This window comes from Aplidium turbinatum, chromosome 12, assembly GCF_918807975.1.
Source record: "Aplidium turbinatum chromosome 12, kaAplTurb1.1, whole genome shotgun sequence".
NCBI classification, from domain to species: domain Eukaryota; kingdom Metazoa; phylum Chordata; class Ascidiacea; order Aplousobranchia; family Polyclinidae; genus Aplidium; species Aplidium turbinatum.
Window position 1 is genome coordinate 11,403,172 of NC_137483.1, and position 13,212 is coordinate 11,416,383.

Below are 13,212 nucleotides of genomic sequence, written 5' to 3' on the forward strand. Positions count from 1 at the left end.
GACACTTACCTCGAAAGGAATTTTCTTCTTTTTTCCCGGACCAAGTGAAGGAAATTCCGGAGGCTGCACGATGACACGCTTCACTAACGTCAATGTGACGTCACAGTGAAGAGCACGGATGGAGCAGGCGATGTTGAGAAGTTGGATCTGTTGCTCGCTCAGTGGATGCTCCGGTTGGGCATCCTGATGCTTGGGACTCCCTCTTCCTCTTCGCTCCCACACAATAGCAAAGGCACTGAGGAGGTTTTCTCCATACTGTGACGAAAAAGTTTCTTGAAACGAAAATTCGCGTCGTTTTTGCGTTGTAATGATATTTTTTCCTAGCTCTTTCCACATCAACAAAAGACAATAAATGACGTGATATTTGATGGGAAGAAGACGTTTGGTATTTTAATTTTGAGTGGGTCGTAACAATTAAACCCACGTTGAAACGATATAAAATATACAAAATTATATCAATTAAACTTGAAGTTCTTGAGAAATCACTTAGCTTGGCTAAGACAGACCATAAAGTTGAATATGTTTTTTTGATTGTAAATTAACTCCATAACGATGCCATTCCAGACAGCAAAATCCGTCATTTTTACATTGATTCAACGTCCACAGATGTTGAAGCAATGTAAAAATGACGGATTTTGCTGTCTGGGATAGCACAACCACAAATAACACAGTTGTCGTATCTACTTCTAAGGTTTCGCACGGGTCTGTCCTGGGTCACAATAATGAAGATATCAGAAAAGAAAGGCGAAACGTAAATAAAATTTCAGGGACTTTCTATATTAAACGATAGCGAGTTAAAATGAAAAAAATAATAAACTAAAAATGTGGAAACTAAACACATCAACAAAACTAAGGTGAAAACAACATGACGTTTACAATTTTGGCAGAACACGAGGATAGCGACTTCATTTAAAAAAAATTTTGTCAATTTATTGGCCAAGATATGACATCGTTTAAACTTTAAGGTTTTAGCTTCGCTTTTTACCAGCAAAAATAAAAACTCAACAAAGCAAGGGCGTGACAACGTTGCTCGCCTTCTGCCAAGTCACGTGACTACAAATCATTAAAAAAAAGCGAAAAAGGATTTCTTTGCAAAACAGAGTGCAGCAAAGTCAAGGCACAACAAGACAACAAATAATCCAAACAAACGTCCATCGGTTATCGGACGACAAGTTTGAACTTGCGGCAATGCCAAGAGCCGCAGCATTTCAAAACATCTCGTGGATCCGCTTATTCAATTTATCAATAAACATCTCGGTTGGAGAACAGCAGCTTTGACTTTAAAAAGTCATGTTTTTACAAGCTGGTTTCACCGCTTTGTTCAACGACGAAAAGTTGAAAAGGACATACTTTTGATTATAAATTGGTTTTATTCGTTTTTGTTAAATAGCAAGTAGTAAAAGAATTTCAAAAAAAGAAAGTATCGGATTAACTAGCTGGTTAGGATCAAAAACGATAAAAAACTAATTAAACGGAAATATCTTTTGGTTTAATGCAAACAAAAACACGATAATACTGCAGTGAAATTTATGCTCGTGTAGTCGATTGGAATCTCACATAACAAAGACAGCCGCATTCTCCAAAAGATAATTAAACCATGCAAGGGTCATGGCTATTAGCGGCAACAATTTGCATATCACAACCGAAGAAAATGATTACGCAACACTTGCGGCGGGGTGCGAGCGCCAGGACGGCGTTAAATTTAATGGCAACCCTACTAGATTGCGTTGAGGATGGCAAATTTTTACCAACAAGAATTTCTTATGAGTCGAGTGATTTCAATGAAAGTTGTCATTATTCCTGATGGATAAGAGTTCGAAGCTTGGTCAAGACGAATTTTAAAGCGCTCTGACAAGCCATATCGGGTTGTGAAAAGAATCACTGAAATTGCTGATAAAACTGTAAACGTGTGATTTGAGCTTTTCAGAAGTCTGGGGGCCTCTTTCAGAAGGCAGCAACCACAGGAATGCTTTCACTGATTCGCTGAACCAATCTGCATTTTCTACTTTCCAAAGACCATAGCAAGCACAAATATAAACAAAAATACAAAAATATGTTAACGGTAGACTTCATGCTTCACATGGACGGCAGTACTTTTTGTTGCTGTCATTCAGCTAGCAAATTTTTTATTGATTTAACGTATGTAAACGTAATTCAACGTCTTCTTTAAAGCAAAATAGGACTCATTTGAATGACGCACAAGAACATAAATCAAGATCAGGTGAAAGAATATTGGACATAACATCGGCTAAAGTTATCACCAAAATCTTTTGCAAAGTAATTCAAACCAATAATGTCCCACCTGCACAGATAAGGGATCGAGGATTTGAAGCACGTTCTGTGACACCGTTTCTGAGTCTCCCAGGGCAACGCAAGGGTTGACATTGCCTAAACTCTGCTTCTAAACAGTGAGATGCATTAAATTTCATTTCTGGAGAAAAAAGAATGAAAAGAAAAAAATCTTTTATGCAGAAGATAAGGTATATTGTGTAGGTAAGATTAAGTTAGATAACTCAATTGTGGTTTGAACTAAAGCGATAAAACTAACCGCTTATTTGATAAATCCCTCACCATGGAATTTCACATTTGAAAATACATAATTTGATATTTCAAAGTGCAAGTTAACATCAGGCTGCACAAACAATCGTCACGTATCATAATACCGCAGTTGAGAGGATGGCAATTTCTTGAGACCGTATCAGGTTCCCGGTCAGCTAAGGTTCCCGTTTTTTACATGGTTTAGATTAGAACGATGTAAAATAGAACTTTAGCAGACCGAGTTACAACGCAAACTGAACTTCATTTTCACAATAAAGAGAATAAGTTTGTGGCAAACCATAGGTCCCCAGATTTTGATGGTGTCGCAAAACCCAGAAAAAAATCTGCCCTTTCTATATTGAGTCAAGGTTTGCAGAACGCAGAGACGTTAAATAATAAGAGCGGATCATACTAACTGAAAAAGGATTGTCCGAGTGATAAATTATATTTCATAAATGTTGTAATATTGTGTGTAGAAAACAGAAGAAACATTTTTAAAGAAATAAAAAGCAAAAATTTGCTCGTCAGTGATCAAAAAAAACACCCCCCAAAACGCCATGGAAGATAAATACCCAATTTAAATATATACCGATTGGTAAACGAGGTATAGTGATTATGTTTCGTCTTTAAAAAGCTTACTTTCCTCCCAGTGATAGAACTTGACTTTGACGAGACGACTTTAGCCCAGACGACTGCAAGACAAGAAAGAATTCGTGGAAGATTGCGCAATGTTGTTCTTCTAGTCTCAATCCAGTCGGCTGACAGCACCTGTTCCTCAATGCTTCTTTGGGCCTGTCACCAATCAAAGACGCAATAAACGTGACTTTAAAGTTGGACCAAGATTTAAAAAAAGCTGTTTGTGTAACAATTAAAAAGTAATGCAAAGTTTACCCAAAAGAAATATTTAATGTTTCTTTCCCCCAGGTATTGTTGTGTGCAGCAACGCGGGTGTTTAGCTGTGGCAGTTTAACAAATTACATCCATGGGTTACCACAAACACAACAGAAGTTAGAGAACGGTACCTTGAGCGAGTTATTGTTGGTGAAAACATTCAGCAAAGTTCCTATCGCTGAGAATGCTGTGTTGTTGCTGGCCTGACTGGAGTTGGTGCTGGCGCTGGACACGGAAACTCTATCCATCTTGCTCAAGTGGGACACTAAACAAGAGGATTTGTTATGCAAGATGAGGTAATCTGTTTTACCAACTTTTCTTTGTTTACAGCAAAGGTAGGTAGCAATGCGTAAAATTTTGACTCTCACATTAATTGGTAGGTTTGACGTAAGATTGGTTAGCCAAATGAGGGATGTGTGGGCAATACAAGCTAAAAATGATGATAGTAATACTAATGTATAAAAATACCGCATTTCAAAAACGAAAATACATAGTATCAAATGAGGAAATAAAATCAGGTGTTTTAAGCTTGATAATTCTTTCCATAATATTATTGAATATCATTAAGTATCATATTTGCGACGAATTATTCGACTATTTTGAGCATAAATGAGATTTTGATGGTTTTGTATCAATAAACTTTCAGGACTTTCACTTTGCTGCCAATTAGATTTAACTTCGTTTCAATGGCACTTAATTCAAATTTAATAAACTTTCTCGATATTAAAATGAAATTTTCTACTTTCAGCATGGCAATGTCATCTAAATATGACGCAAACCAACACTATAAATCAAAATTTGAATATCTACAGCGGCCAGGTGTACTGGTGCATCTCACTTCAAAGAAGGCGTTCATTTCAAGGACAGTAGCGCTTCTTTACATAACATAATTCCAAACTCTCTAAGCATTCAGTTTCATAGTAATTTAACAGGCAGTGTGATTCAATGCAAAGATGTAGTGTTGGTTTGTTGACTAGCATATACCCAGAGAGCAAAGTCCTGAACCGATGTAAAAATGACGGATATTGCTGTCTAGGTAATCTCATTGGTAGATTTGTTCACTCTAAGATCACAGGCGGTTAAAGACGAAAAACTCTGCTTTATTTTCATCAACATTGTTAAGAAATTCAGAATTCGGCTAAAATGGTTAATACAGTTTGTGACATAGCACAAAAATTAAAAAATTGTTAAGACATTAAATTAAAAAAAGCAAACTACTGTATAAAGATGAAAACCACACACAACTCAAGGCAAAGCTGTTTCCACTTTGGGAGCAGCAGCCACACAGCACCAGGCAGCTGGTCAACATTCGTAATTGTTTGTTTTATTTGTCAACTGGACTTTAGACGTCACGGTTTCAGATTACGAGAAAATAGAGAATTCCACAAGTATTTGATAATTTTGTAAAGTGTTGAAAACGAACACAGATGGAAAGACTTTGTTCCTATTTTCTGCCACTAAATCTGTGTTATGGTATCACTACAAAGCACCTGTCGTCTTCAGCATAGTCCATTAGTACGTTAATGAATTGTCAACAGCACTAATTTCAAAAGCAATTATTTCGATGCACAGGAGTGGCCCCTGTGAGTTGTTGAATGCAAACGAAAACAAAAGAAAATCTATTTCGTTTTTGCATTGTTTCAATGTCTATTCGGAATCTAAAATCGAATAACTTCAGACACTTTTGTAGATTTAAGTTTCACAGCATCACCTTCAGTTGGCAAGGTGTAGTTCAAGATTAAACGTTCAAGCGAACATGACAACTTGTAGCAAAATCAAACACAAGTGCACGTTAATTCGCTTACAAGCTTGTGATGAGAGGTTGTGGATGAAGTGGGAGGAAAATGCCTCAGCAAGCGAAAATGCCTCAGCAAGCGAAAATGCCTCAGCAAGCGACATGTCTCGTTTCGCTGAACATTTTCATGCAATTGCAACAAAGAAAGTTTTCATTTAGCTTGAACTGCACAAAAACTACATGGCATAACAACGCTTTTTCAAATTTAAATTTTATAACTTACGTTCACTACAGTATGATTTCTATAGCTGACATACAGTCAGTGAAAAGGTTTCGTCACGGAAAAGTTTCGGGGACAAGCGGCCAACTTGCAGTCCTATGTTGCTAGTTTGCAGCATGTTGTTTTTCGGGCGATATTTTTCAAATATATCACAAGCCGTATAAGGTTGCTGATTAGATCAAATTTAACCAAAAACTATTAATTTGCATGAACCCGCGATAACGATCAATTGCTAAATAAACAGTTGGCAAATTTTTAATGGTAGTGGGATTAAAATAGACTTGAATCAGGATTTCTATCACTCCATTGTTCTCTAAGAGTTTGGATGAGAAGAATAAACAACGGATGTTCAAGCCAAAGATGGACTCTGCCACGAACAATTTAGAAAATAACAAGTTGGAAAAAAATAGTTTTTCATGTGTTTTTTTGGGGGGAAACTTTAAATCCCATGATCGGGCGTTTTAGTTGCAGTGTGGTTTTGCATACAGTCCATATAAGGTTCACAGCAGGCTGTAAGAGAGATTTTAAATTCAAAAGCAAACCAGACTTGAGATGTGTATCGTGACATAATAATGAATATGAGGAAGTACCCAAAAAAATTGAACAAAACCGCAAAATCATGGCAAGCTGGCCTTCAACCGAGAAGACTTTTAAGATCAATCTCAGATCAAGTGAAGATATGACATTTAACGCATGGTCGGTAAAGTGATGATTTCACGAAAAACAGAATTTGGTTTGAATAGCGTCATAATTTTTACGCATAAAATTAGTTTTACTAAAAGTAAGCTCTTGATCGTGCAGGCCTAACATTTCAATGCAAACAACTGGAAAAATCGCTTTTCAACCTCAATCCAGTGAGTTCGAGCTCACAGGGTTTCGAACTGCAGTCAGACACGACTAGCTAACGGAGTTCCTCCCATGATGGAGGTCTTGTTAATTTCAACAACGTAACGGAACATGATCACAGAGCACGTCTTCTTGTCACAACCCTGCCGAAATAGTTGCCCTTTTTTGCATCGTTTCAACGTTTGAAAAGCGCTCAGAAAGTATACTCGACGAAAGGCCACTAAATTTGAAAAAAACTATTGATGAAGTGACATGGGAGAAACATACTGACAAGACAGATCAAAGAAACATGTACCACGAAGAATAAGCTGAAGGTTTTGAGTAAACACAACTTCCAACTGGTCAATTGTGATGTGGTGAAAATGCTTGGATATATAAAGACACGCTAAAGACCGTTGAAATGTTATCTAGATGAACAATGAAGAGTTATTTATTTCTCATTACAGAGATAAGAATAAGCGATTAGAAATAACTCAGGTAGCTACATCCACTATTTTTACATTGATTCAACGTCGCCAGACGTTGAATCAGTGTAAAAAAGGTGGATTTAGCTAGATGGGAAACGAATTCATGAAGATGGAGAGCAAAGCTTATGATAGACTTGGAGATAACTGAGTGACTTCAATGCCGAGGACTGCACTGAGACCTAAACTCCAAACTTCACAAAAACAAAAAATATTAATCATCAAGTAGGGTTGGAATTTTGTGATCATTCTAGAAAACTTCAGTTTGGAGAAATAGCAATCACGTGTTTAATTGCTTTAGCGTATTTTTTTGTTAGACCTAAGTTAAAGTAAAATGGTAATTTTTTAACAGAAGTTTGTAAGGAGAACCGAGTATTTTTAATTGGGTTATTTTTCAAGTGTGAATATGTAAAAATAGATCATGGCCAAATTAAATATGTCAACAGTCAAGTGTTGAAAATATTTTTCTCTTCTATGGTTTTTCGTTAAATTCTGCTTGGCTAAATGGAAGCGATGAATGGCGCCGTAGATGCTCTTCAACTGAAACCTTAATCCTGGATTTCTACCAAAAAAGTAACCATTGAAAATATGAAACCACTGACTTTTTTCGTTAATTATGCGCTTTTCTAATGTTTTATGAAAGAAAATAAACAGTTTTTAAAACGTAAAACGAAGAAATGTCAGTTTTGAATACACAGTTTCTAAAAATAGCCGTATTTGACAGGTTTCTGTTTTATAACCAAGCAATTTTCAGATTATCGTCGATTAATTGAGAAGTCATGATTGAAAAATTAGTCAGCGCACTTTGCGTTCAATTTCTCATTAAGGCAAGAATGCAAGCACCCTCCAAATCAACAAGTCAATTAATTGAAAAAATTAAAACTTAAACATCACGTTGATTTTTCTCTAAATAATTAGAAAAATAACTCAAATCATCGCTAATATAGAATTGAATGGTGATGGATTCGAGTCAGAAAGACGACTGATGAAGATTGAGAAAAGTGAATGAAAAAAAACAAACAAATACAGAGTGGGAAAAAAATGAGTCAATTGATTACGACCTAAAAATAGACTTTAAAAAATAAATAGATTTGCTAACTCATATTTTTCTTGTCAACATTGCTTTGTTTCACGACGAAACTATGCAAAAGATTTGAAACGGCGAAGATCCAGCCGATGATAAAGACCATGTTCTGATGATTCCAATCAGAATCCTTGTTGTTTCAACACAAGTCATTGCCTTATTTGGATAGATTTGGTTTCGGCAAACCGCTTAGTGGAAAACCTGGAACGAGGCACAGGTCCAATAACAAAGCCAGCCCCTTTTTTACTATGCTTTAAAGCTTCTAGGCGTTACCTGAAATTGTTGTGGAAATCATTTACGATTGTTGAATTTTTTTTACTTTGTTATGTTTGGAAATTTTAAGAGGTTGTTTACGATTTTACCAAATCAATAAAGCTAACATTTAAGGACGTTCTTTATCAAGAATTTTTGCTTGGCACCGCCCAATGCGTTGATATGATGTTAGCAATTGCCTTGAAAGAGACTAAAAACTGTAAAGTTTGGTGTTTATCAAAAAAATTTACTTTTCAAAGAAAGCTCTAAAAAGCATAGAAACGATTTTTCTTGTTTGTATTATTATCCAACAAAAATTTATCAAATATCTTTCGCTTATTAGCTCGGTAGTGTGCCTGCCACCTTGCGGTATTCCTGGCACCACGTGCATCGCACAATCTGGTTTCATCCGTGGATGCATTTTAAGGAACTGAAAATAAAAATTCAACAAAACTTGACTTGAGTCACTACAGAACAAGTAAAAACAATTTTGACAGTTGACGTCTGCAAAAAAAAACTGGACAGGTTCCAGCATAAAAATGAAGAAGTTGTCCCTTGCTTGATTGGGCGCTAGATGGCGCTAATTTGCGCTTCGTAGTTGTTTGACTGCAAGCATACCTCGAGCACCGATGGTACGATAAGCAACCGGAGTAGGGGGGTCATGTAAGAAGTGCGTAAGAGTTAAGACAATATCGGAAGGTCAAACAGATCACTGTCATACGACATTTTGAAACACGATGCCGTTTCAGGTCAACTTTTTCTTTGGAGTTGTTGCTTAAACATCAGATAATGTTGAAACGAAACGCCAAGTGGATAAATTCTTTGCAGGGTAGTTGCTCAAACGAACCCGCTAAGTCGAAATGAGATATATTTTTGTCGTTTGGCAGTTTCTTTGTAACTACTAGGTATGTGTCGTTTAACAAAAATTACACAGCATGATTTGCAATACATGCAACAATTGCATTCAAAATAACAATACCCGTTAGAAACAAAGTATTTAAGTCTTCAACATAACCATACACAGTCCAGATCCGCCCAGAAAGAGGAAAAGGCGGATACATTCAGAAATGGCAAAGCAAACGAAAGCGAGAGTGGCAGTTTTGGAAACTGCGTCATGTACCAAAAGGCATGTTTAAATACAAAAAAGAAACCCCAGCTACTTTGTTTCTTTGTCAGTCACTTCCGCATGACAGTGCAATTCGTGAATAGCATCACCAGCCTTGTCGATGACGATGCCGTTCTTGTAAAGTTTCGAGAGGGGACATTCAAACTACATCAAGGAAACGCAAAATTTCGTCTCATTGTTGCATTTTTACTTTTTCCCAAATAATTTACTTCATTAGACCCATACCGACGCATGTAGCCTACTGCTTTCAATCTGTATAAAAGTCACATACTGCAATACACAATTTGTTTTTGTCGTATCCAGGCTTGCGCCCGGTGGTTGAAGATTTGGATTAAGAGGACCGATCCGCAAGGAAGCCAATCGTACCCACATTCAGGCATACCTTTAAGTGTCTTGCCTAAGACACAGCCGCATACTCTTGAAAGGTGTCCAACCGGCACCATTTCGAGTACCGTACCAGGGCTCTAACCACTCGGCTATGCAACCGACAAAAAAATACACGAATGTTCAACCAGGAGAAATGTCAATCTACCAAGAAATCCGATTTACTTGTTGTAACATAACTCGTAAAGGTCTTTCAGTATAAATCGTAAAATATAGCTTATATCCGTGTACAGTATTACAAGTTCGAACTTCGCCGTGGTCTGATTATTGAGATGTGCAGCTGGTGTTGGCAAATAACACTAAACACCTTTAATTTTAGAATTAAAAGTTTGCAAGTAAAATTACTTTTAAGCCCACTCTAGAGAAGTGTATTTTCATTAAAATCCACTCAGACAATTTTGACATTTAAACCAAGATGTTTTGCCTCAGAGAAAAAAAAATAATGGTGCTTGAAAATTTTTTTAATGAAAAGTGGGGAAATTTATGAGAAATAAAATGTCACTGCATCTGAACTCTGACATCATTGGCAGCTCTCATAATCGTGACCACCGTATGCTCAACAGTCTAATAACATCACGTCAAATTCATCAACTATGCAGTAATTTGCTAGAATATAAAAAACATAACACATCCTTAAAAGAAAAAAAAAAACAACTTCAGAGATAAAGTTTTGTGTTTGTTGTTGTAACGATATTTCTAATATCACATGCACTTAAAAATCGAAGAGAGGCATTTTTTAATATAATCAAGGTAATGTATCACTTGGATAACAATGAGTGGGTCTGCTTGCACACTATCATTTGGAGAGATTAACTTTGAAATAGTAGCGGTTAAAAAATATATGAACTTTTCGAGCAGCCTTGAACTTTTCAAGCACCTGAGTTGAAGAATTCCTCACGTATTTCTGTGAAGTGTCACTTGGTGAAAATGCGAAAGCTTCAAACTGACCATGACTCGGTTTAGCAAAACACACTCAACGCACGGGCGTTTGTCTGCCGTTGCAAAATTATGCATCACAGGACGACGGAAGTTGCGTAAGAAAACTTGTGGAATTATTTTAATGCAAAAACAACCATTAGCGGCTTAGATCTGAAACATAAATACAAAGCAAACACCACAAGGAACTGGCCTTCACTTTCTTGAGTCACGTCTGTCACAGGCAAACTGCCGGATACGCACACAGCCCATCGGGTAGTTCAATGCAGTCTTAATGCTAGGTGTTGAATATGACTTATAGTTCGGTTGCTTTGAACTAAAGCTGCTTTGTAATTAACTTGAGATTTTGTTTTGTTGTTGTTTCGATCAGTGGCTATTGTGCCTATCATTTGTCTTGATTGTTGGCGAACAGTGGATTTGTACCAGTTGGAGCGAAAACAACATTGCAAAAGTGACTTTCTTTTAATCAAAATCTTAACTTGCATTTTTCACTGAAGTTTGAGAAATGCTTTTGTATTCAACACCTACACGCTCATATGGCTATTAAATCTACAACACAGCGCAAAGCCACTATGTTTGCATTTTCACGACGCTTTGTTATAGCCCGCACGTCCTAGTGCGTTTCGCTTTCCTTCACAGCTCACAACGAAACAAAAATTTTTTTTTTTACTGAGTTACATAATTCTAAAAGAACCAATGAAATTGGGATCGAACCAAAACAAACCGATTCGAAAATCTTTTTCAAACAGCCCTACTTTTCATAGGCACTCGAAACAGAAAACCGTTTGTGCCACGGTCATCTTCATGGCCATGACACCTTAGCTCCCGGTCAACATACGGTCAGTGAAACCTTTTGATGCTTATCACTTTTGATGCGCAGGAGATGATTTCAATGAACGTTAGACCAGTAAAAACAAAAAAATAATCTCAGGGGGGTTACAATATTCTAAAAATATTCATTTTCACTTTCGCGCCTAATTATAACGCGCTCGTTGTCGTCCAAAACGTAAAATGTCTCGTTTTTTCAATTTCTCATCGAATTCCATGCTTTCGATTTGCACTGCGCATCGTTGTTTTTCGTGACTGGGAGAAACTGACATTCATTCATTTTGTTATTGTTTGTCACAGTCGAGAAAAGTTCTTTTTCCAAAAAATAGTCATAAGATGGTGACCAGCTCTTTTCAATAAATTTAAAGAACAAAACAATGATGAAATTTTCCTCACATGATCACATAGTTACAGAATAACTAAGGAATCCAATGTTTTGACGCTGACAAGCTTACAAGACATGGTCAGTTGGTCACAGGTCGCTGCTAAACAGAATATCTTTAGAGTTAAACGACTCTTTAGGACAATGGGTTTTATTTCTTCTGTGTCACAATGCCTTCAATTCGACAGGGACAAATATACAAAACTGACAGTGATAGCGTGTGGTCAGCGAAAAGTAGTGTTTTCTGTTATATATTCTTGTACTGTTTTGAGTCGTGCTTTCCCTAGCTGCCTGCAGCTCGGAAAAGCCATGGTTGAAGACTCCGCTGTGGTCATATGGGGTTAAAGAATCGATAAAGCAAAACTAACCTGCAGGAGACGTGGTATGCTGAAGACCTGATCCGCTTTGCAATAACAATGTGAAGTGCGTCAACGTTTTCAAGCTCTTGAGCAGCATTGCCATGTAATCAGGCGGCATTAGTGCCTGTAATGTATATTTGTATAGTGTAATCTTTAATCTGCGGATTAAGTCGGCTGGGTTTACTAAAGGACAACGCTAGTCCCACCAAGCAGATCAGTCCTTTTTTGCAATGATTCAAACGACTTTCTTCTCGAATATTCGATGCCCGACACTTTCGCTGAAGAACCTCACAACAATTGAACCCCGGCTGGTTGCTTTGATGAGAATGCTGTATCAAAATCATGGTAAGGACAGATATCCTTGCATTCCGATACAAAAAGCTTAGAGTGACGCTTTACAAAATTGAAACATAAATGCAAACTACAACGGAACCTACAAAGGGAAATTACATGGAACCCTCATGATATGACTTACCGTTGCTGACGCGTTACGATTGTCATCCCACGTTATGTAGAGGCTTGACGCAAACTCAAGATTCTTGCAAAGCTGCGACGTCACAGGGGCGGTAAGCTCAGGCAAGGCACGGGCGAGGTACGTCAGCGATGACGTGAGAAAGTCTAGCCACGCGGGGTGCACTTCGCACGCGCTCTGGGTAGTAGGCATAAGTGTTAGATTGATATTTACAAAGTTACTAGAAAATTAAAAAACGTGTACACTCACTTAATCAACGAAGTCCCAGTTGTTGTGTTTTATCTCATATGAATCACATAGTAGGATATCCTGGCCTGAATTGCTATTTTAATACGGATTTTCTTTGCAACATTAGACATCCATAATACTCTCAAATCGTTTCTAATTGGAATTCCCGATAAACAGTTGGAAAATTCTCAAAAACAATCATTGACTAGCAAAGTGTCAACACACGAATCAGGTTAAAACGCGGTCGTTTTTCAATGAATTCAATTTCGTCATCAGTGGTTGGAAATACAAAAAGTTCAAGACATAAAGAAAACGTCAAAAGCATACATTCACATTTAGGAATCCAAGAAAAAAAAGAACATTTCTCCTTTGCGGGTTATGCGTGAAATAATTTTAAAAAAATGACG

General features: G+C 37.2%; 1 protein-coding gene across 2 annotated transcripts in view; it reads right to left on the reverse strand.

The window, feature by feature from the left end:
• LOC145781006 (protein DOP1A-like) overlaps positions 1 to 13,212 on the reverse strand; it is a 69,915-nt gene that overhangs the window by 15,677 nt on the left and 41,026 nt on the right. For both annotated transcript variants that reach the window (XM_082592708.1, XM_082592707.1), the window contains exons 5-10: positions 12,581 to 12,754; positions 12,115 to 12,229; positions 3,561 to 3,694; positions 3,178 to 3,330; positions 2,303 to 2,401; positions 10 to 255 (exon numbers count right to left, since the gene is read on the reverse strand). In XM_082592708.1, the coding sequence (XP_082448834.1) occupies positions 10 to 255; positions 2,303 to 2,401; positions 3,178 to 3,330; positions 3,561 to 3,694; positions 12,115 to 12,229; positions 12,581 to 12,754 (921 nt within the window). The remainder of the gene's footprint in view (positions 1 to 9; positions 256 to 2,302; positions 2,402 to 3,177; positions 3,331 to 3,560; positions 3,695 to 12,114; positions 12,230 to 12,580; positions 12,755 to 13,212) is intronic.